Here is a 22,571-nt window from a genome sequence, read left to right on the forward strand (position 1 = left end):
ACTTCTCCTTTTTCATTTCTAATTTTATTGATTTAAATCTTCTCCCTCTTTTTCTTGATGAGTCTGGCTAATGGTTTATCAATTTTATCTTCTCAAAGAACCAGCTTTTAGTTTTCTTGATCTTTGCTATTGTTTTCTTTGTTTCTATTTATTTCTGCTCTGATCTTTATGATTTCTTTCCTTCTGCTAACTTTGGGTTTTGTTTGTTCTTCTTTCTCTATTTCCTTTAGGTGTAAGGTTACATTGTTTATTTGAGATTTTTCTTGTTTCCTGAGGTAGGCTTGCATAGCTATAAACTTCCCTCTTAGAACTGCTTTTGCTGCATCCCATAGGTTTTGGATCATCGTGTTTTCATTGTCATTTGTCTCTAGGTAGTTTTTGATTTTCTCTTTGATTTCTTCAGTGATCTCTTGGTTATTTAGTAAAGTATTGTTTAGCCTCCATGTGTTTGTGTTTTTTATGATTTATTCCCTGTAATTGATTTCTAATCTCATAGCATTGTGGTCAGAAAAGATGTTTGATATGATTTCAATTTTCTTAAATTTACTGAGGCTTGATTTGTGACCCAAGATGTGATCTATCCTGGAGAATGTTCCATGAGCACTTGAGAAGAAAGTGTAATCTGCTTTTTGGATGGAATGTCCTATAAATATTAACTAAATCTATCTGGTCTATTGTGTCATTTAAAGTTTCTGTTTCCTTATTTATTCTTATTTTGGATGATCTGTCCATTGGTGAAGTGAGGTATTTAAAGTCCCCCACTATTATTGTGTTACTGTCGATTTCTTTTTTTATAGCTGTTAGCAGTTGCCTTATATATTGAGGTGCTCCTGTGTTGGGTGCATTTATATTTATAATTCTTACATCTTCTTCTTGGATTGATCCCTTGATCATTATGTACTGTCCTTCCTTGTCCCTTGTAACATTCTTTATTTTAAAGTCTATTTTATCTAATATGAGTATTGCTACTCCAGCTTTCTTTTGATTTCCATTTGCATGGAATATCTTGTTCCATCCCCTCACTTTCAGTCTGTATGTGTCCCTAGGTCTGAAGTGGGTCTCTTGTAGACAGCATATATATGGGTCTTGTTTTTGTATCCATTCAGCCAGTCTATGTCTTTTGGTTGGAGCATTTAATCCATTCATGTTTAAGGTAATTTTCGATACGTATGTTCCTATGACCATTTTCTTCTCTTCTTTTCTTCTCTTGTGTTTCCCATTTAGAGAAGTTCCTTTAGCATTTGTTGTAAAGCTGGTTTGGTGGTGCTGAATTCTCTTAGCTTTCGTTTGTCTGTACAGCTTTTGATTTCTCCATCGAATCTGAATAAGATCTGTTCTGGGTATAGTAATCTTGGTTGTAGGTTCTTCCCTTTCATCACTTTAAGTATATCATGCCACTCCCTTCTGGCTTGTAGAGTTTCTGTTACCCTTATGGGAGTTCCCTTGTACGTTATTTGTCGTTTTTCCCTTGCTGCTTTCAATATTTTTTCTTTGTCTTTAATTTTTGCCAATTTGATTACTATGTGTCTCGGCGTGTTTCTCTTTGGGTTTATCCTGCATGGGACTCGCTGCACTTCCTGGACTTGGGTGGCTATTTTGTCTGCCATGTTAGGGAAGTTTTTGACTATAATCTCTTCAAATATTTTCTCGGGTCCTTTCTCTCTTTCTTCTCCTTCTGGGACCCCTATAATGAGAATTTGTTGCATTTAATGTTGTCCCAGAGGTCTCTTAGGCTGTCTTCATTTCTTTTCATTCTTTTTTCTTTATTCTGTTCCACAGCAGTGAATTCCACCATTCTGTCTTCCAGGTCATTTATCCGTTCTACCTCAGCTATTCTGCTATTGATTCCTTCTAGGGTAGTTTTCATTTCAGTTATTGTATTGTTCATCTCTGTTTGTTTGTTCTTTAATTCTTCTAGGTGTTTGTTAAACATTTCTTGCATCTTCTCAATCTTTGTCTCCATTCTTTTTTCCGAGGTGCTGGATCATCTTCACTATCATTATTCTAAATTCTTTTTCTGGAAGGTTGCCTATCTCCACTTCATTTAGTTGTTTTTCTGGGGTTTTATCCTGTTCCTTCACCTGGTACATAGCCCTCTGCCTTTTCATCTTGTGCATCTTTCTGTGAATGTAGTTTTTGTTCCACAGGCTGCAGGATTGTAGTTCTTCTTGCTTCTGCTCAAGTGTGCTATTCTTAAAATTCTTTTCTCCTTTAGGGTCTAGTACCTGTATTCTTAACTCCTGGTTCTTTTCTATTAGATTTTCCTAGTATATTTCCTTTTGTGTTCACATGATGAAAAATTAAGTATTACAGTACATGATAAAAAAAGTTCGACACGCTCATTCCTTAGATACACACTGAACATTTCTCTTTTCAATTCTAGAGGTGTAAGCTAAATAATACACTTTATAAAACTATTTTGAAATTTATCATCTTGATGACATCAATAGACTCCCTATTCCAACAGATGAAAATTTAGCTTGCCAAAATCTTACACTTAACTTTTATATTTTTAAGTTTACTTCTTTCTTATGTTTCTTTAGATATACTTAAACCTTTGTAGTTTTAATGATTTCTGAAACTCTTATTTCAACTTTAAAGATTTAACTCTCTTATATTTTCCTCTCCACGAACACATCACAAACTCCCATGCTACTAATATTTCATGCATTACGATGATTCGTTCTATCAGTTTTATTATGACTTATGTTTATATAAATGTTATTCATACTGAGCCAACTACTATACTAGGATTACATTTCTCTCTCTCTCTTTTTTTGGTATAAGTTTATTGTCCTCAAGGTCAATAATGATCTTATTTTGTTTGATTTGTATATACTTATCACTAATTCAGCCCCAAACTTTCCAATTTAATTGGATCTTAAACCTCCAATTCAGTTAAACGTACAATGTAATCTATCTGTTCCTCTTTTTTCCCTCTAATTCAGAGGCGTTTCCCTTAGAGCCCTCTTCTCCTGCTCCGATTTGGACAAGTTGTTCTCTCTGCCTGCTGCACAGCTGTCCTGGGACTTCCATGTTCCTTAGCGTTGGAACCACCTGCTTCCCTCTCTCTTACTTTCCTCTTTTGTTGGAGTATATCCTAAAGTAATTTTCTCAGAAATATATTGCTGAAAAAGAGTCAGGTGACATTTGAATCTCTTGTTCTTTTGTAAGTAGCTTATACTTTTCTCTTTGAAAGTTTTAGAATGTAGTATACAGGTATTATTCTTCTTTTATTTATTTTGCTCACTGATTAATGGACCTTAAGTTAAATTCATTTCATTTCTTTTTTATTTTTCTGCTTTTCCTTTTTAAACTCCTGGTTGTTGGATATTGGACCTCCTGAATTAATCCTGTGTCTTATTTTTTCTCTTCCATTTTCTAAAGAGGGCGCACAAGAGAAGTCATTGTTTTCTCTATATTATCCTGAACATGACACATCTCTCTCTCCTAACCAGCAGTTGGGCCCTCTTACATCAGGTTTTTTGTGTTTTGGAGGGTGTCCCCAAGGACCTCCAAACTACTTTGTAGACAGACCCTTAGTTAATCTCCCTGACTTCAGACTCTCTTCTCCTGTTCTCCCTAGTTGCTGCTGACTCCAAGCCTTGATCCTCTGTCTTTGTCCCCACTGTTTACATTCACTTATTCAACCAATATCTATGAAGTATAATGTGCCAGGCAGTGGGGATGTTGACCCCAAGAAGCCTCAGATGGCTTTATTTATCCTGTTTCCAGCACTGAAGTCTCCCCGAGTATTGGCAGCCCATTTCCTCTGCCTGCTGGATATCTCCACCTGGATGCCTCAAAATACAATGTTCTCTCCCAACATGCCCTTCCTATATTCCCTGGTTTAGTTAGTGCTGCCTCCATCCACATTCTACATTCTAAAATGTTTGAATCCAGAACAAGCCCCACAATTTCATTTAGTGACAAAAATCCCTGATTTGCTCTTTTTATCTTCTATATTGTCAAGGAAAGAGGTAAAAACGAAATTTTCTAGAAGAGAGTCTGGGTTACCTTATTTTGTCCAAAAAAGGTTTTGTGGTAGTTCATAGACAAAAGCACTAAACCAGGCAAACTATCAGACTACAGAAGCAAATATAGTTGAGAACATTTGAAATGACCCCTATACCCAAATCAATCCCCACTGACCGATCTATAATTGACAGTAAGAAACCATCAGACTTTAAGGGCAGAAATATCTACTTCCTTACTATACCTAGCAATAGCAAGTTAAACTATGGGGAGAAGCTTCCAGAAGTTGTCTCCTCGACTCTCTTCCCCTTCTGCACCCTCCAGTCCACTGACCCAGACCTAATCTTCCCTGTGCCATCAGCACTTGCTGACCGCTTCCCATGTGCACCGACAATAAGTCTTTTCCACATCATCAGACACAACTATCTGACCTTCTCTACTACTCTGACAATGGGCTGGCTCACCTGATAATAAAAATGATTACCTACTGACAACTCAGCTGTGATAATTGTATTGCTGGTACCATTCCATGCACATTGTTTTAATTAAAGTGAATACGACTATGCAACTGAAAGGCGTCTGTTGCAGGGCGTAAGAAATTTCCTGAGTTCTGTGTTTAAAGCCTTTGAGAGCACATGTGCTCCATACCCAGAGTTGTGTAGATCACAACTGTCAAAATCCCAAAGGATTCCATTTTTAACATCACCTGTTACAAAGTAACACCACCAACTAATGTGATTAACACGAGAACATTTTGAAACCAAAAGTCATTTTCTTAAAATGCAGAAATAGGAAAAATAAGGAATCCCTTCAAAAGTATGTGAATAGTGGCAAATTTGGCTCAATGAAGGGTTAAGTCTTCATGGGAGAGCATGAGTTCATTTCCACTTAAAGTACTTTACGTAATGTTACACTTTTACACTGTGTCTTCTCAATTCTTTGTGAAGAAGGTGGAGCTGAACAAATTATATTGGTATATAAAAATGTTAATAGTACTAGATTCTGCTAAGGGAAACACTTTTTTTTTCTTGACATAGTTATCATTTGATAACTTCCTGGTAAAATTCTGTATAACTAATGGGCCACAGCTCTGCGATTGAAGAGTTGCACTTGTGCGGCCTCTAGGGGTCAGCATAATTCGAAGGAAGAGCAAGGGCTGCAAACAAGAAAAAGCAAGGATTTGCAGGTTCTGAGGATGACGGAGCAGCGGAAGGTGGAACAAGAGGTAACCCCTGAGGATGAGGACAAAGGAAGTCGACTCTACAGCCAGTCCACACAGTGTTCCTGTTTGTGTTCAACAGAAACTTGGGGACCCAGATCACTGAATAACATGTTGCCTACCACATAAACTCCCTTGAAACCACTGGCAGTACTTTACGATTCCCTTCCTATGTACTGAAAGCCATTGACTTTTTCTTAAATGTCTGTTTCGGCACTTTGGACTTAGACATTTGAGATGTGAGAGTTAAGCACCACAAATTGGTCCTCCCTAAAGTTATGGTTTTTCAATTCGAACTGATTATTTAAAGGCTAGAATGATTGGAGGGGCTGGCTTGCCCTCTCTCTGAGATACGAAATGGTGGGGTTTTTTTTTTTACCTATAAACCATTTAATACTACGCCTGCAGAAGTACGGTGATTATAAACATACATTTTGGGGGGAACTCACTAACAAAACTTGCTGCCAGTACGCTGCCTCTCACTCACTACACGATATCAATCTCAGAGATACTCAAAGTGCTGAAATCGAAGGAGGGGTGATTAACAGCACACCTCGTTTTTACTTCCTGGTATATTTCCCTGTGCCTCTGGACAATGCTCTTGGGGACCACAGCTGAAACATGATTGTCTGCCTTAGTTGATGACTACTATGTGGTAAGCATTTAGCAGTGTTGGCAATCATTTATGCTACAGGAGAAAGAGCATTGTTACTTTTCCCTTCCTTTAAAAGGAGTGCACTTGGGCAGTTCAGACACAGTTTTGGGGCATAAGAAAAGAAATCATTTTCTATTCCTTGCAAACTTTGATTTACAAAAGAACACCAGAAGCTAAAAGCCTTGTTGATTTATCATGTGAAGCAAAGGGTAATTTTTCTCCCCTTGTTATGCTTTCATATAATCATGTTCACTGCCTGTATGGGTGGCATTAAAGAATTTCTGAATACAAATAATAATTTCTTGCTTTCAACCTTCATAATTCACATCGGCAGGCACCCTGCTGGGCGGTGATGCCTCCTGCCAGTGACGCTCAATCTTTTTTGCACACCACTTATCTGCCTCTCCCAGCTGCGAGTTCCATTGATCGCAATACCTGCAGGATAATGCGCCCGTAGGCGTTCTTCAGCAGATTAACCACGTCCGCGTGAGACAGTCCATCCAAAGGTTGCCCATTAATGCTGACAATCCGATCTCCAACCTGGAGGTACAAAAGTGGGAGAAAAATCACTATCATTAAGAAAAATTAAATTTGAGAAGAATGCTTAAAATTCTTTGTAAGTCATATTTCCCATTTGTGGCTATTGTGAAGATTCTGTGTCTCTACTGTGTATGTGTGTTCCAGAAGCATGAGGAATTTTTATGGCTTTCCCCAAATACAGACCAATCAGAGAAACAAGAAAGGGGTCAGATTTGATTATTAAAAGGCCTTTTGTACCTTGGTAATGGTAGTGTTGCATACATCCATTTGCCAGTAATAGTGGGGGTGTACAAATTACCTGTTCAATAAAGCTCTACCGAGGAAGCCAAATGTTTTCTGCTTTATTTTTTCTACCTAAGTTAAGATTAAGGAGCGATGGGGGAAAAAAATTCATAAGGATGTTGATTCTTCTTTTTTTTTTTTTTTTTGCGGTATGCGGGTCTCTCACTGTTGTGGCCTCTCCCGTTGCGGAGCACAGGCTCCGGATGTGCAGGCTCAGCGGCCATGGCTCACGGGCCCAGCCACTCCGCGGCATGTGGGATCTTCCCGGACCGGGGCACGAACCCATGTCCCCTGCATCGGCAGGTGGACTCTCAACCATTGCACCACCAGGGAAGCCCATAGATGTTGATTCTTTTGGTGGAAGGAAGAGTCTAAGGTCAAATCTCTCAGGTGAAAATCAATTTTGGGTGGCATGAGGTGCTAAAAATGATATGGGAGGCTTTGCAAATGAGCTGCAATTTCTTCTATCATTGAGAAGCTTTGACACAAACGTTACTATTTTTATATGTTCAGGGACATAATGAATTTCAGGTATAAACTTTCTCCAATGCATTTTGCCCTCAGTGTGGGTCTCTGATAGCTGCTGGAATTCCAGTTTTAAACACAGCGCCCCTGGCTGCCTCATCCTCTCCCACCCACCGCATCACATGCTGAGAGCACTTCACCATCCCCTTTGTTTACTTTAAGCTTCTGTGTACGTGCGGCCACACCGCTGGCCTGAATCATGGCAATAAATATTGGGATATCTCCTAAGGGACTTCCTTTTCCTCCAGCAATACTGATTCCAAGGGCATCGCTGAGCTCCTAAAAGACAAAGGAAAACAAGGCTTATATGTTTAACAAAGAGCCACAACCTGACTGTCCCCAGATAGCTGTTGAATAAAATCCCTCCTGATGCAGGAGGCTACGGTACCACAGGAGTTAACCATAGCGCCTTTGAAGTCAGAAAGACCAGTGTTTCAGCTCTTAATTAGCTGGAGTACTTAATTAGCTGGGGGTGCTAAAGAAGTTCCTTAACGTCTTAGAGCTTCCATCCCTACGCATAAAGTGGGAAGAAAACCACCTACCTCACAGTGTTGATCTGAGGATTAAATGAGGTGATATAGTGCAGTCCTGGCCCACAGAAAGGGCTCAGTAAAAGGTAACAGGAGGAGTAAAAACAAAAAAAAACAAAGAAAAACAACCCTATGCTACTGCTCAGTTTAGTGGCCAATTTTGATGCAGAACTTGGCAAGTATGTCCTCATATGGTGTTTACAATTAAATTACTGCACATCTCATGCTCTTCTGGGTGTGAACAAACACACTTGGCTCTGAAAGAGCTGCAGGACTATGCTAGAACAAAGGATCTTTGAAGACACCCACTGTAGTGAGTACAGAGTTTGGAGAGAGAAGTAACATGCGACCGAAAATGTTCTCTGAGATTGAGATGAGGCCGTCTGTTCACTCCAACCCTGGTGAAGAGATTCTGGCCTTTGTGCAGGTTTCCCCCACATTTATATCCCAGGGTTAACATTTTAAAAATCACTAAAAGAATAAGTGACAAGTTCCAGTTTCAGCACAGTGGCATGCACACTCTATAGCATCTTTCTCCTACTGATGAAAATGAAGACCTCTTGTCAAAATTTAAAGTACAACTACCTAAGACTTCTGAAAAGTAAAGAAACTCAAAGAAATTGTGGTGGAGAGCCAAAACTTGGAGAGACGACAGCAGAGGGTGTATCTCCCCGTTGTTTTCCTGGCAGCTTTGTCCTGAAGACAAGACCCAGTCAAGGAGCTGTAAAGGTGGGGCAAACTGCTAAAACTTTGATGTTAACTCCCATCTTTCTGGTCAGAGGAACCAGGAAAAGGAGCCCTGATGGCTGGAGAATGAAGGAAGAAAACTAGAGTAGAGAGTCAGAGGAGGGGATCCTGTCCCTCTGTGAGTGCATCCACAGAATTCTCAGGTTCGGTCTAAGCCACGCATATGAGGGACAGACCCACACTCGGGAACTGAACTGAGTTTTGAACTACCACTTACAAAAGGTGACATAACTTTCAGTCTGAGCCTAACTGGGTGGATGCCTGCTAAAACATAAACACCAGCATTCTTCAGAGTCTACACAGCAATAACATTCACCAGGGCTGGGAAAAACCCCTAAGTTACTCAACATGCAAAGAACCAGTAAAATGCGATCAATTTCTTGTTAAGTTTTTTCAAATATGCAGGACAGTTTAAAGCCAAGATGATACCATTGTCTGGTGGGGTTCTCAATTTATGTAGATGTAAACATATGACAACAATGACATAAATGTTAGGGGAGTGGTTGCAGAAAAGGGACCTACAGGGTTGCAAGGCTTCTGCAGTTTTACCCGATCACTTAAAAATATACACAGGTTAGTGTGTTTCAATTTCACCTCGATAAAGTTGGACAAAGGAAAAAGAACAAAATGACAGCAACTTTAATATTCTGTTTTCCAAAGTGTTTGTGTCTAGCTTCTATTTTCTGAATGCATCAATAGTAAAACCCTACATGCAAATGGTAAGATGCGTTTCATTATGAAGTTTCTGCTCGGACCGTATGTGGGAGAACAGGGTGGGTAGGAGCAGGCCTTTTTATAAAAGCCTGTAAAAACAAGCAGCTGAAATGACTAAGGAAACATAAAATGATATGTTATAAATCTTGGAATGAGGAGAAATTTATGGAATAATTTGGCTTTGTTCAAATCCATTGTGATGTTTCCTTAGTTTATCCATAATTATGCACATGTTGGTACATTTAACTTCCCCATACGAGGAACATTTGAGTTGCCACACTGGTGGAAAGATACTGGGAACAAATAAGGCAGATTTAGTCAAAGCTGTAGTTAATAATAATGAACTCCTGGACATTCATGATGAACTAGGTACTATGCTAAGTATACTGTATGCATTACACCTCATTTAATCCACACAACAAGATTTACCTTGTGAGGCAAGGGTTATCACCCCCAATCTACAGATAAGCAAACTGAGGTTAGGTAACTTGACAAAGGTCATAGAGCTAATAAATGGTACAGTGTCTTTAAACACAGCTATAATTGAGTCCAGGGAACTAAGTTAAGCTGGATATCACTTTACTGAAGTTGATCCATGATTACAACAAGGTCATAATTTTTTTCACTATTGCTTGAATCCCAAATTTCATGGTAAGAATAAGGAAAATAAAACTGCTTGCCAATATTCTGGATATCACACAGGAGTCTGAAAAATCGCACAGGATTATCAGGAGTCTGAAAATCAGGATTTGACAACTTTATGAAATGAAATGCATTTTACACAATCTTCTCAGGAGGGCAATTTGGCATTATATATAAAAGCCTTTAAACAAGTGTGGATTTGGAGTCAACAATTCATTTCTAAGAATTAATCCTAAAGAAATCACCCATGATATGAGCCAAAAAGAAAATACAAAGACATTTTGCTATAAAAGATGGTGAAAGTTGAGAAATATGCTAATTGTTTAATAAGAGGACATTGGTTAAGAAAAATTACAGCACATTCATACAATGGAATACTATGTAACTGACAAAAATCATACCATCTGCTGTCAAAAAATAGTTATTCACACGGCTAAAAGTCCATGCTTTAAAGTAAAAAAGACAAGCTACAAGAGTATGTCTAATGTACCATTTTTTGTTTTTTAAAACGTAAACACAGTGCACAAAATGAAGTGAATGTGGTGCACCAAAAAGTTCACAGTGGTCATGTATGTGCTTTACTATATTTTCCTAAGACTGCTTGTGTTACATAGACCATATACTGCCTTCAGTAACTTAAAAGAACACACTAACAATCCAATATATTGTATTGAGGGAAAGATGTACATATTATGCAACACAAATTAGAAAAAAAGCAAAATAACTGACTTACCCTGATTATCTCAATGGTCCTTAGTCCCACATCTGTGCCTATGAAGAAACAACAAATTAACTTTTTAAAAGTAAGAGACAATATATTTAGGATATAATATTGTCCCATGAAAATGGTATCATTTTCTAGGTCTTTCAGGAGGGAATACTGAGGCAAGCAGGCATTATACCCTTTCTCAAAATTCAAACTGGTGACCATCAATCAGGGGCTATGTCCTCTATTTTAAACAAGTCCTCTCTGTTTGAGATAGATGTGGCCATAATCATTTGGTCTGACAAAAGCTGATGGCCCGTAGCAGCCGCTGCCTGGAATACGGTGATTAAATGGCTTGGAGGGTGAGCCATTTCTGTTTCACTGAACATTTTTCCACCTTAATCAATGATAACCTTACCCAAGGAAAGGCTTAAAAAGATGCCTTCCCCACTCCACCCATGATGGGGTATGCACTTCTGACCTTCCTCGAGGGACCTGTCATTTTAAAATTTTCTCTCTGGAAATGGTTTTACTTTATGAAGTACTTTAGATTTCTGCTTTTCTCTTTTTCATGTGTAAAGTTAAAGGCATATTCCAAAAACGAATCTCTATGGCTTTCCTTCCTTTAGAACAGGCCTTTCAGAAAGCTTGGGGCTTATGTGGCCACGTTCAAAGATTTAAAAATATTTTTGCTGTACACCTGAAACTAACACAACATTGTAAATCAACTACACTCCAATAAAAATTTAAAAAAAATTTTTTTAAATTGGGTAACAGGATCGTTTTGCTGAGGGTGTGTCTCAAGTAATACCTGAGTTTTGTGGGGAAGGATCCAAAGCTCTTTTTGCGCCGACCAGGTTTTGCAGGCTGGTGATAACAGGAGCAAGGGAAGGATGAAGGCTGCTGTGCTGACTCTGCTGAAAAGCAAACTCAGTGGTCAGTCTTAGAAATTCATATTTATTATTACTGTTTTACTTACTGAAGTAACCATAACCATGTAATAGAAAATTCTGTGGAGGCCAGAAAAGAAAACAAAAATTACTCACACTCCCTCTCTATCACCCTAAACAATCCCATTTAACATTTGCTCCACTGCTTTCTCCGTTGTATGTGCTTTTATATGTGGTTTCAATCATCAAGGTAGAAAACGTGCAGTAATTTAAGCTTTTTGTGCTCCACATGAAATCAGAAACATTTTCCCAGCCTGTTACAGTGTTTACATATGATCAGTTAATGCCACTAAGTGTCATTTGGGACTACAGGCAAAATTTATTTTCTTTTTATCTAAATTACTGATCTATTTTGCTAAAACAAATATAATAAAATCTAGATTTATAGGAACTTCATCAAATAGAAAGAACCCTGAACTGTAAGAAAAAGCAGTAAATATCAGGGGAATATATTAGTTTAGGAATATTAAAATTTTTTTTCCTCAAAGATTTTCCTAGAGTTGGTAATAATTCAGCTCAATCTGCTATACCTCCATTACTATCATTTTAAAATAAATCTAACGTTTATTTAAATAAATTTAGATAATGTATAGTCATGTTTGGCTAGTGGCTATTCAATAAAAATCATATGCAATGAAAATCATATGCACAGTGAAGGATCTTTCCAATGCAGAAAACAATGACACCACTAATGAATAAAGAATTTTTTCTACCGAATTCTCACGGTTACGCTTTAACTGCCTCAAAATTTTGAGGTAAACCTAAGACCATAATTATTACCTGAAAAATTATAATTCGATCCATTTCCTTAGTATGATGAAAGTTGTTTAATATTTTAACATTCCTTAAATATGAAAAATGTGAAATATACAGAAAAGTTGAATGATACAGTAGACACACCACCTAGATTCCACAATTAATATTTTACTATTTTTTTGTTACATATCTATTCATCACTCAGTTTGCCTTTAAAAAAAATTCATTTCAGAGTAAGTTACAGACATCAGTGCACTTCACAGTGGAGATATATATATATATATATAATATATATATTATATATATATATAAATATATATAAATATATATATATATATATAAAAAGGAGTGTTTTTATATTTTTCCTGAAAGGATATGATTTAAATCAATGGTGCTATAATAGATAACTACTCAGAAATGAGGAAGTATAGCATATTATAACCTTTCCCTAAAAAAAATCTCAGAACACTGTGTTTGTCAAGGCCTTTAGAAATATGAACTTTGCCTGGAGGTATTCCCTCAGTTATCTGAGGAAAAGATTTCTCAAGTGCTTTTACCATTATACATTTTCCTCTGCAGAGTAAAGATACTCTTTCCTGGTTGGTAGGAAAACACTTTTTTAAAAAAGAGGCTTGGTAGCCCCATGGCTAGAAGATCTCTCTTAATGAACCCACTTTCTCTAGGCCAAGTCAACGAGTTAAAATTCTCCTAGACCCTCAAAAGGAGGCATCTGTCTCCCTATCTTATAATTGCCCAGAAGGAAATCCGTGCCCCTAGAGAGTCCTGACTGCTTTAAAAAGGTTTGGAGGGGAAATGTTTGGGAATGGGTTCCTCTTTTTCTCCATCTGGGTCATGGGCTGATATTCAATTCTTGAAGATGGAGGACACTTCTTTTACAGTCTGCTACAAGCCTTCTTCCCATTAGCTACATATCAGTACAGACTTTCATATCATCTAGGTCATAATTTTAAGGACAAAGTAAGGATAAAATATATTTTCTGCTTTGCTTAAAATTGAATTAAACTTCTACCCTCTGAAATAAAAATTCTGTGCAAAGAGGTTAAAGAAAAGTATTTGATACTTCGTTCCAGGTTTTTGAAATATGACAGCTCACATTTACATAACAGATAAATGGTCATGGAGGGTTTTTGACCTTTAATAATAGAGCCTCTAAATTTGTTAGTTTTGTATTTAACCTGAGTGTAAACTTTATTCATCACTAAGATGCACATATACATTCCTCAAGGACAGAAATCCAGTTCTACCTACCACCTCACCTGTCAGTCCAAAATTTTCTTAAAACACTGGAATTCCTTATAACCCCTTTGTGCCTTTGCCTATGCTACACCCTCTGTCTGGAATACCGTTTTTTTTTTTTTTTTTTTTTGTGGTAAGCAGGCCTCTCACTGTTGTGGCCTCTCCCGTTGCGGAGCACAGGCTCCGGACACGCAGGCTCAGCGGCCATGGCTCACGGTCCCAGCCGCTCCGCGGCATGTGGGATCTTCCCGGACTGGGGCACGAACCTGTGTCCCCTGCATCGGCAGGCGGACTCTCAACCACTGCGCCACCAGGGAAGCCCTGGGATACCTTTTCTCTCTTTTCAATCTATCAAACTCCTTTTGGAGTGAGACCCAATTGAACCCCTTCTGTGTTGCCCTCCCATACTCTCCAGGAAGAAAAATTTCATCTTCAGTATTGTTCATTCTGTATTCTAAACCCTATGTACAATAGGGCTTCAATGAAATCACTCAAGTTGAATCGTCCATTAAGGAAGAAGCCAAGACAACTATTTTGCATCTCAAGTTCCCACTTTTGATACAAGTCTGGTCAGAGTCCTCACCAACTATTGACCTCTAGAATCCTAATGCACCACTGTCTCTTAGTACACATGATATTTGCTGCCCATTACATAAACCAGAAATGCCAAAAAAAAAATTTCCAAACCTAACATGATGTTTATTGGGTTTGATTGTTCTGATGATTATCTAAAAGAAGCCAGCTAATCTGTGAACCTATCTGAACAATGTTGTTTTTCCTTCACTCATTTTCTAACACCAATGAGGCAAAAGGGGCAGCTAACTTAATTCCAGAAGCACCTGTGTGCTAACCATAAAATCAGAACATCATCTAAACAAAGACCTTGGAGTGGCTTTAAGGAAATTAGGAAGGAGACCAAAAGTCATGCTTTTAACCTCAGACAAAGGCCCATCTAATAACCCACAAAAGGGATTGGGGGTCACATGTAAGTTTCTATAGTTTCATTATGTACCAAATGGGACTTAACATATCCTCTACTGTCTTGACTTTGTCAGCCACTACAATGAAAAAAAAAAATACAGTGAAATATACTTCACCGAAAAAAAGTGGCATTTACCTCAGCCTTGCAAATAAACATGAGATGTTTGCTAACCCACAAAATATCATCCACTAAGGCCTCCCTCCCACAGGAGAAACAACCCCCACTTTGCTCTCCCAGGAATATACCATTACTTGCTCTCAGCATGTGTGAGTGGCTATTCACAAGTTAACTTTATAGCAATATTTAATTGAATGAATAGAACAATGTTGTGCTAATGAGGGTCAAATTGCCACCAGATGTTACGTCTTTCTTTTTTAAATAAACACAGCTGTGTACATGCACTGCCTAGGTAATATAGAACTAATAGTGGGAGAGAAAAGGGGTTCTAAGAAAACATTTGCAGGCAGTAAAGGAGAGAAAAATCTAGGGAATAATGAATTCCCACCCCACCTTTCACTTTTTGTTTCAAACACATTAAAGTACACCGAACTTGGTGTTGTGAATATGCTGTATATTACACATTGTTTCCAAACAATCATTTATGAAATGGGGAACTTTCTCCCAATTCGGACAGGTGAGCCAGTCTAACGGGAAGCCATCAACAACCTGACTGTTCTGTGATGTCTTCCTCGAGGAGGTCCAGGAACCAGCTCGGAGTCTTCCAATCTCTAGCTGCACAAGCCCCTGTGCACACTTGGGAAGACAAGAAAAGAACAGAGGTGAAAAACAGTAGGATTTGTGTTCTAAATTCTCATGGCAGTGCCTCCACTCATCTCTCTGCAGCCAAGAACTGTAAATGGCTGATGAAGGCTACAGGTAGAAAGGAAATTCAGTTATCAAAAAAATCACACAAGGTCACAAAAATTTATCAGCTCAATGCTATTCATCTCATGATTTTGCGACTTCTTTAAACACGTTAAAAGGATTACATTTCAATTCACCTCCTTTCTCTTCCTTTTCCCTTCTGATGAAAGTATTTGCGAGCAGTGAAATGATTAAGAAAAAGTGGTGAAAAGGAGGACAGAAAAATCAAACACAGAGGTAATCTAATGCAATTCCTCTGTTGAGTAGTAACTGATAGTTGACTATTTTAGGAAAGCAGGATTTTAAAATAAAATTCATTTATCTTTGCAAAAGCTCCTACAGCTATAGTATTTGTGAAACAGAATAAGATACACCTGGTCATAGTTGAATGGCAATTTACAAGGATTTTTATTAACCAGTTTCTTTCAAGGGAGGTAGGGTCCATGTGGCAAAGACACTTGGAAGGGAACCTTGAGCCTTAGCCTCCCGGCAACTTCAGTGAGAGACGGTTTGGGTGGCAGGAAAACCCCTCAAGTGCAGCTCTGAGATCTTGGGCACGCCCTTCTACTTTCTCAGAGTTCACTGTGAGATGAAGGACTTGGTCTTTAACAATCTTTAATGTTCCTTCAAGCAATAAATGCTGGATTTGATGAATTCATGTTAATATAGCCCAAGAGGGAGGAGGATACATTTTGTGACTTCAGGAGAATCTGTCCCATCAAATGCATTTAGAGGACAATTGAGGATACTTGGAATTCTCACAAGTATGAAAAACTAGCTTAAATTCCCAGATAGGGTTCCCTTCAATCCTGTTAGTCAGTATAATAGTTTTCTTTTAGGGCTATTCCTGATTGGTTAAAATAATCAAGTATTAGGTCTCTAGTAAAAAATTAGAATCAGCATAAAATTCAACACATTTTATAAACAAGCCAGATTAGAACCGTTCCCAGTGGACTTGAGTTATACCAGCCACACAGAAAGCAGCTAGGGACTCACCTTGAGGATAGTGGCCACTGTTTCCTGGGAGGCACTTCTCATGTCCTCCCCATTCACAGATAAGATCTGGTCTCCCTGAATCAATCTCCCATCAAGGTCTGCAGCTCCACCTTTCACGATGTCAGAAATAAACACTCCACTTCCATTTCTGTGAATACCATAAAGCAGTGTAGTGGCACAACCTAATATTTCTATATTAAATCTGAGACTACTGATATTCTTCCCAAATGATAAACCTCAGAGTGCTTGCCCTTTAAATAGCTTATACCTATTTACGCTGCCTGTAATATTCACTTTCATTGGCCCAAGGGCATAATTTCTGCAAGAGGATAATTTTAGTGAAATAAAATGGAAATACACTTTAAAAAGTAGAATTAAGTACTATTAAAATGTACAGGTTATTTCCTTAGAGATCAGCTCAATTATTATCATATGATCTATTTCTAGTCTCTTTTTCACTCTCCCTCTCTTTCCCTGCCTTCATTACTTTAAGGTTTTAATTATGTTTATTTATTTGATGAACAAATAAATGTCTCAAAAGTCAAGAGGTTAAAAAGGGGTGGGGGGGAAGTTCACCTCTCACCTCTGTTCACCTGTCCACAAGTTTCCCTCTCAGAGGTAACCAATGTTACTCATTTCTTGGGTATCTCCAAGAGATATTCTGTGTATACGTAAGCAAATGCATGTGGGTATAGTACACATGCTTGTAAATGGATATACATGCACATACACTCCTTTTTTCCCTCCAGTTTTGTTTTCTTTAACTTTGCTTTTTTCACTTAATACCTTAGCAACTGGTCTTTATTAGCACTGGAGCTTCCTCAATGTTTTCTTTCTATGGCTACATACTATTCTATGAATGTTCCTTAATTTCATTTATTAGTAAACTATTGGTGGACATAGATCAGTAGGTTATTTCCATTCTTTAGCTACTGCAAACTATGTGCAGTGAATAACATATCTACAAGCATATGGTTAGGATAAATTCCTAGTCGTGGAACTGCTAGGCAAAGAATTGTGAATTTTGAGAGCTTATACATCTTATCTTTTTTTTTGTTTTTTAAAGATGAACTCATTCTAGCTCAGATGGGTTTTTGTTTTTTTACTTTATTTATTTATTATTTTTGGCCGCTTTGGGTCTTCCTTGCTGCGCGTGGGCTTTCTCTAGTTGCAGTGAGCAGGGGCTACTCTTCGTTGCGGTGCATGGGCTTCTCACTGCAGTGGCTTCTCTTGTTGTGGAGCTCGGGTTCTGGGCACACAGGCTTCAGTAGTTGTGGCATGCGGGCTCAGAAGTTGTGGCGCACGGGCCGCAGCATGTGGGATCTTCCTGGACCAGGGCTTAGAACCTGTGTTCCCTGCATTAGCAGGCAGATTCTTAACCACTGTACCACCAGGGAAGTCCCTACATCTTATCTTTTATAATGAAACCTTTTGTGCTAAGGAATGTAAATGTTCCTTACAAACTCAATCTAAAATGCTGGTATTGTATGAAGATTATTTCATCAATCCACTACGAGACAATAAAGGAAAAACCATTACTCTAAATGGAATCTCTCCAGGCACGTGTATGCATCACAGCAAGAAAGGAAACTTCAACATGGGCTCTGTCAGTTGCTCTGTACCCAGATGTCCACTGAGTTTGCTTAGAAATATGAGTCTCAGCTCCTTTGTTTCATAATGCATTTCCAAATTGACGGTTTTATGGTGCTGAAGTAAAAAAGAGATCATGAGAGCACAGTACGTGGCGCAAAAATCAGTGCTCAAAAATGGTAGCTAGTATCTTAGTAACAGCTTGGACTGCTGGAAAAAACCACTAGGCTAGTCATCAGAGGTCTGTGAGGGCACGTGACACAACATATGTAAAACCAACTTCAATTCTTCCCAAGAATATGTTTGGTGCCATTTAAGGCTATATTGGGGTGTCACATGAAAATCCTGCAGCCCTGTTGGAATAAATACACACTAGATATCTAAAGCCAGTAAACTGTGGAAGCTAGAATTGCAGTTTCAAAATCTTACTTACTTCTCTAACCTGTTAATATTATTCTGGAGTAATTACTGCAATTCCTATCACACAGGTAAGCAGCAAAGATCTCAAAAGAGTAGCCTAGCCACAAGGATCTACCTACATTTTTGCTGCAAGCTATTATTTTGGGGACATCTGTCTTAATAGAAAACTGTAGTCATGAAGAATCTATGTCTGTCGACTCTGTCAACTCAGCTAGTCTCAGGAACTACCCAACTAGTTTAAGAGAGTACGAAATTAACATGGTACTCTATGGCAAAGCAATTTTCCTAACCCAACATTGTATATATAAATCTCTTTCTTGATATCAGCTGTTTCTTGGGTACAGTTGCTTTAATTAACCCCTGCAAGCCTCAGATCTAAGTGACTCCAAGTTGAAAGAACCTTAGAAACTCTATTCTTACTCGCCATGGGGATAAAAGTCTGAACAGTCTGGGTTGACTGGGCTTCTATCTTTATATGACACATTTTTGGGCTTGCTCAGAAACATGACCCATCTCGTTCGAGTATCCATAAAAATGTTAATTTTAGAAATCATATCATTAGTTTATACTAAGCTTTATCTTTCAGTGTTTATAGGCTTTAGCCCCTAAAACTCCGAAGGAAGGAGGCCAATCAATCCTGACCTTCACAGCATTTCCTTACCGCTTCCCAACGATGCTCAGGCCCAGGCCTCGGCCAGCCTTCTTCTGCAGATCCACGGGGAAAACCTCCAAGTTCTCCTCATCCCTGTAGTACGCCTCGTCTCTATACACCACCAATCGCACCTTCTGGGGGGTCTGCCTCAGGGCCGTGATGGCCTCTTCGTGGCTGGCGCTCCGCAGGTCAATCCCATTAACCTGGAATGACGGGCATCCAAGATGCGCTGCTGACAGCAGAGGCCTCTCTGTCTGGGTTAGCTCCTTGACCCAACCAGTGAAAAACCTCCAGAAATGTCCAGCCATTCCCAAAGCACACAGGGAGTGACCACTAGCAGTCATAGCTGCTTCAGACACAAAGGCCGTAATCCTTACACACCTCCACCCCAAATAAGCATAGAGGGTGGGTTAGTACGCATGATAATGCAATTTTAGGTGGCTGTGAACTTTACTGTGAACTCAACATGAGACAGCAGGGACTACTTGGCTCATTTAATTGAGGTCAAAGGGGAAATAAACATTAGTATTTGGTCAGCATTTCTTGGACTCAGTTGCTGATTGAATTTGACATCCTCACTCTTAATTGCTAACATCGTGACTACTTCAGAACAGGCCAGAAGGAAATGAGGGACTGGTATTTCTGACAGCGTCAAAGACTCCCTGAAGTCCACTCATCTGAATCTGTATCTGAGTGAGCATAGACAGGACCATGCGTTAGACAGCAGACTATACTGGAAGCAGCACTGAGTAAAACCATGGTCCCGCTTCTAGAAAATCATGTGAATTTGGGCAGGTCATGTAAACTCTGTGAGCTTCCATTTCCTTGTCTGTTAAATGGCAAAATCATAGCCAACTTATTTATTTACTTAATAAATGCTTGTGTATTAGCCCTTTATGAGAATTTCCTCATTCAATCTTACACTAACTGTCTGATACTATTACCATTTCACAGATGAGGAAACTGAAGCATGGAGAGGTTAAGTGACTTGACCAAGGTTACAAAGCTAGTACATGGAGGAGACACAATTTGAACCCAGATTATCTTTCCACCCTTAGTTTCTATGCCATGCTGCCTCATCTTATTCTTAGAATGGGTTTTTGGAGCTCCCTGACACAGCAAAAATCAAGTATTGATGTTGGTAACTCAATGACACAAGGGGGAAATTAAGAGGCAGAGTAGCCTAGGCTCAAATGAAGGGAATCATGGGTCACTTCTTCAAGGTCCCAGCTAGGAAAAGAGCCAAACCAAGGGAAGGATGGGCCTAGACCATGGCCAGGTGGATGGCAGAGTTCTCTCAAGATGTTGGTTTCAGTCTGTGTTTTGGTCCATCCCTGGGTGTCCTGGGCAGGTCAAGCCTACCTCTGGACCTCCATTCCTTCATCTGTACAATGAGGGGCTGGTCTAAGGCTCTTCCAGTTCTAACATTCCAAAGACTCAGGACTCATGCATAAAGAATGGTTACAGAGAAGGGAGAAGAGAAGAATGAGCCCTTCTTGGAGAAGGTGACTTTTGAGCTATTATTTAAAGCTGATGCTATGAGTCAAGAAATTGTTTAAAAGCCTAATTTTCAAGCTGCTCTTTCTTTTCTGGTATATCTTGGTGGGTCTGTGAACTCAGATTAACTACACCCAGAATAACAGTGTTTAAGCAGGGGTTTTGGATATAGATGGAATTCGGTTTGAGTGCTGATTTTAACTTACTATGTGAAACCTTACATAGATTACTCAAGGCCAGCTTCAACTCTGTCTTCCACAAATTGGAGATAATAATAATAACAATAATCATAATATCCATGTAGTGTTGTGAAGATTAAATGAAATAAACCCTGGAGTACATTCGGCACAGGGCTTGGCATACAGTTAAGCTTGACAGAAGTTAGCAATTGATATTTCTAAAAGGAACTGAAGTAACTGCAGTCAGGGCTGTATTTTCTCAGTACCAGCATTCACTGTTACTTTAGGCGCACGAATGCACTTCAGGCCCACGAATGCGCTTTCATTGTTTGTGAGGTAAACCCACAGACAAAGGGGGAAAGAATGTCTCCAGAAAATGTGGCCTGAGCTGATTATTTTCCTGTATTCCAACAGATGGCACACAAGACCACTTCTGCTACTCAACTGAAAAAAAGTTACCTCCATGATTGAAGGTGAATTCTCTAAGCCTCTAAAATACCCTTTGAAAGGCCCTAACAACTATGCTTTTAATTAAAAGCATTGTCATGAACTCTAATATTACAAAAGCAATTCACACTAAATGCCAGCATCAAGATGTCTGCTCAAAGTGATCTGTTCCAAGTTCACAGTTTTCATTTTCTCCTCTGCTTATCAAGAGACACCATTAAATGTACCAATAATTGTAAGAGAAATATTGCTGTGTGGCTCGAATATCGTGCAGTGATGTATTACCTTAAGTGCCTTACATAAGCACCAGATGCATTATCTAGAACATTGATTGTAGAGGGGTAGGAGTGGTAACAGCAGGGTTCCCTATTTGAGAAGGGCCATAGGGAGCCCCAGTTGTCAATGGGAGTATATCATGTCCCTTGGCGAGGACAGGCATTCGGGGAAATGGGTGAAGTGCTGCTTTGGAAGGAAAGAATAACCAGACTAGGGCAGCAGTTCTTATTATTTTACCCCACAGGGAAAACCAGGCATTAGCCCTCTACTCTTTCTTCTCCCACTTGCACAAAAATAGAAGGGGATAACGGGAATAGGTGTAGGGTAAGAGGAGGGTCTGAACCTTAAAAAAGAACCAGAAAGAAGACAGTCCATGTTAATCATAGAATCATAAATCTTACCGGACTAAAAATTTATTTGACTATATCTTTGTAAGCAAAACCTGGCTTGTCCTCATTTAACATGAGGATAGTATAAAACCATGGAAGGCCAGCCTGCACCAGGCAGAGGACTCTCATGAGCAGAAAAGCCATTGTTTGGAAAAAGTACAGTCTCGAAATGTATCACCAAAGCTGGCCTGTCTTCTTCTCGAGGCAACCTGCAGGCCCCAGGCTGACTATGCCTCATTATGCATCTGTACACTGCAGCCACAACTGGAACAAGTTCAAATGTGGAATCTAAAGCTGGGAAACATGTTCCTTGACCAACCTGAGAGCTACATTTCTTAACTAAACACACAGCATGCTTTTGTGGACAAGATCCTGTCTGGGGCAAGAGAAGAGCCTGTCTGGCTATCTTTAATGAGAAGTGTAGTGTAGACCATCCATCCACACTGGGTAATACAATTCGGCCAGATGCCAGGAAATGGTTTAGTTGACCTTTCAAATTCTCCTTGCAGTTAAAACAAATTTGCTTTCTTCATGCTTATCTGTCCTGAGTGTTCACTTATACATGAATATATTTTATGGAAGACAGCAGCTACAGCTGAGGGTCTATTCAGTACAGATAGATAAATTAAATTTTTTTCTTTTATTGAGGTATAACTGCTATAAAATAAACACTACATATTTAAAGATTTATACTGTGAATTTATGTGAATTTATACCTGTGCAAACATCGCCATAAACAAGAAATGCACATATTAGATTTAGGTCCACGTGTCCATTACAG

The 22,571-nt window shown here is 39.0% G+C and overlaps 1 protein-coding gene across 8 annotated transcripts in view; it reads right to left on the reverse strand.

The window, feature by feature from the left end:
• The window catches only part of PATJ (PATJ crumbs cell polarity complex component), a 358,003-nt gene that overhangs the window by 22,620 nt on the left and 312,812 nt on the right, over positions 1-22,571 (reverse strand). For 7 of the 8 annotated variants that reach the window (XM_082834080.1, XM_082834079.1, XM_082834082.1 and 4 more), the window contains 7 exons: positions 19,012-19,205; positions 16,341-16,488; positions 15,147-15,233; positions 11,347-11,452; positions 10,563-10,600; positions 7,353-7,475; positions 6,285-6,389 (listed from right to left, as the gene is read on the reverse strand). In XM_082834080.1, coding sequence (XP_082690206.1) covers positions 6,285-6,389; positions 7,353-7,475; positions 10,563-10,600; positions 11,347-11,452; positions 15,147-15,233; positions 16,341-16,488; positions 19,012-19,205 — 801 coding nt within the window. The remainder of the gene's footprint in view (positions 1-6,284; positions 6,390-7,352; positions 7,476-10,562; positions 10,601-11,346; positions 11,453-15,146; positions 15,234-16,340; positions 16,489-19,011; positions 19,206-22,571) is intronic. The other variant, XM_082834078.1, reaches the window with a different exon arrangement.

Source organism: Leucopleurus acutus (assembly GCF_964270905.1).
Source record: "Leucopleurus acutus genome assembly, chromosome: 2".
Taxonomy (NCBI): domain Eukaryota; kingdom Metazoa; phylum Chordata; class Mammalia; order Artiodactyla; family Delphinidae; genus Leucopleurus; species Leucopleurus acutus.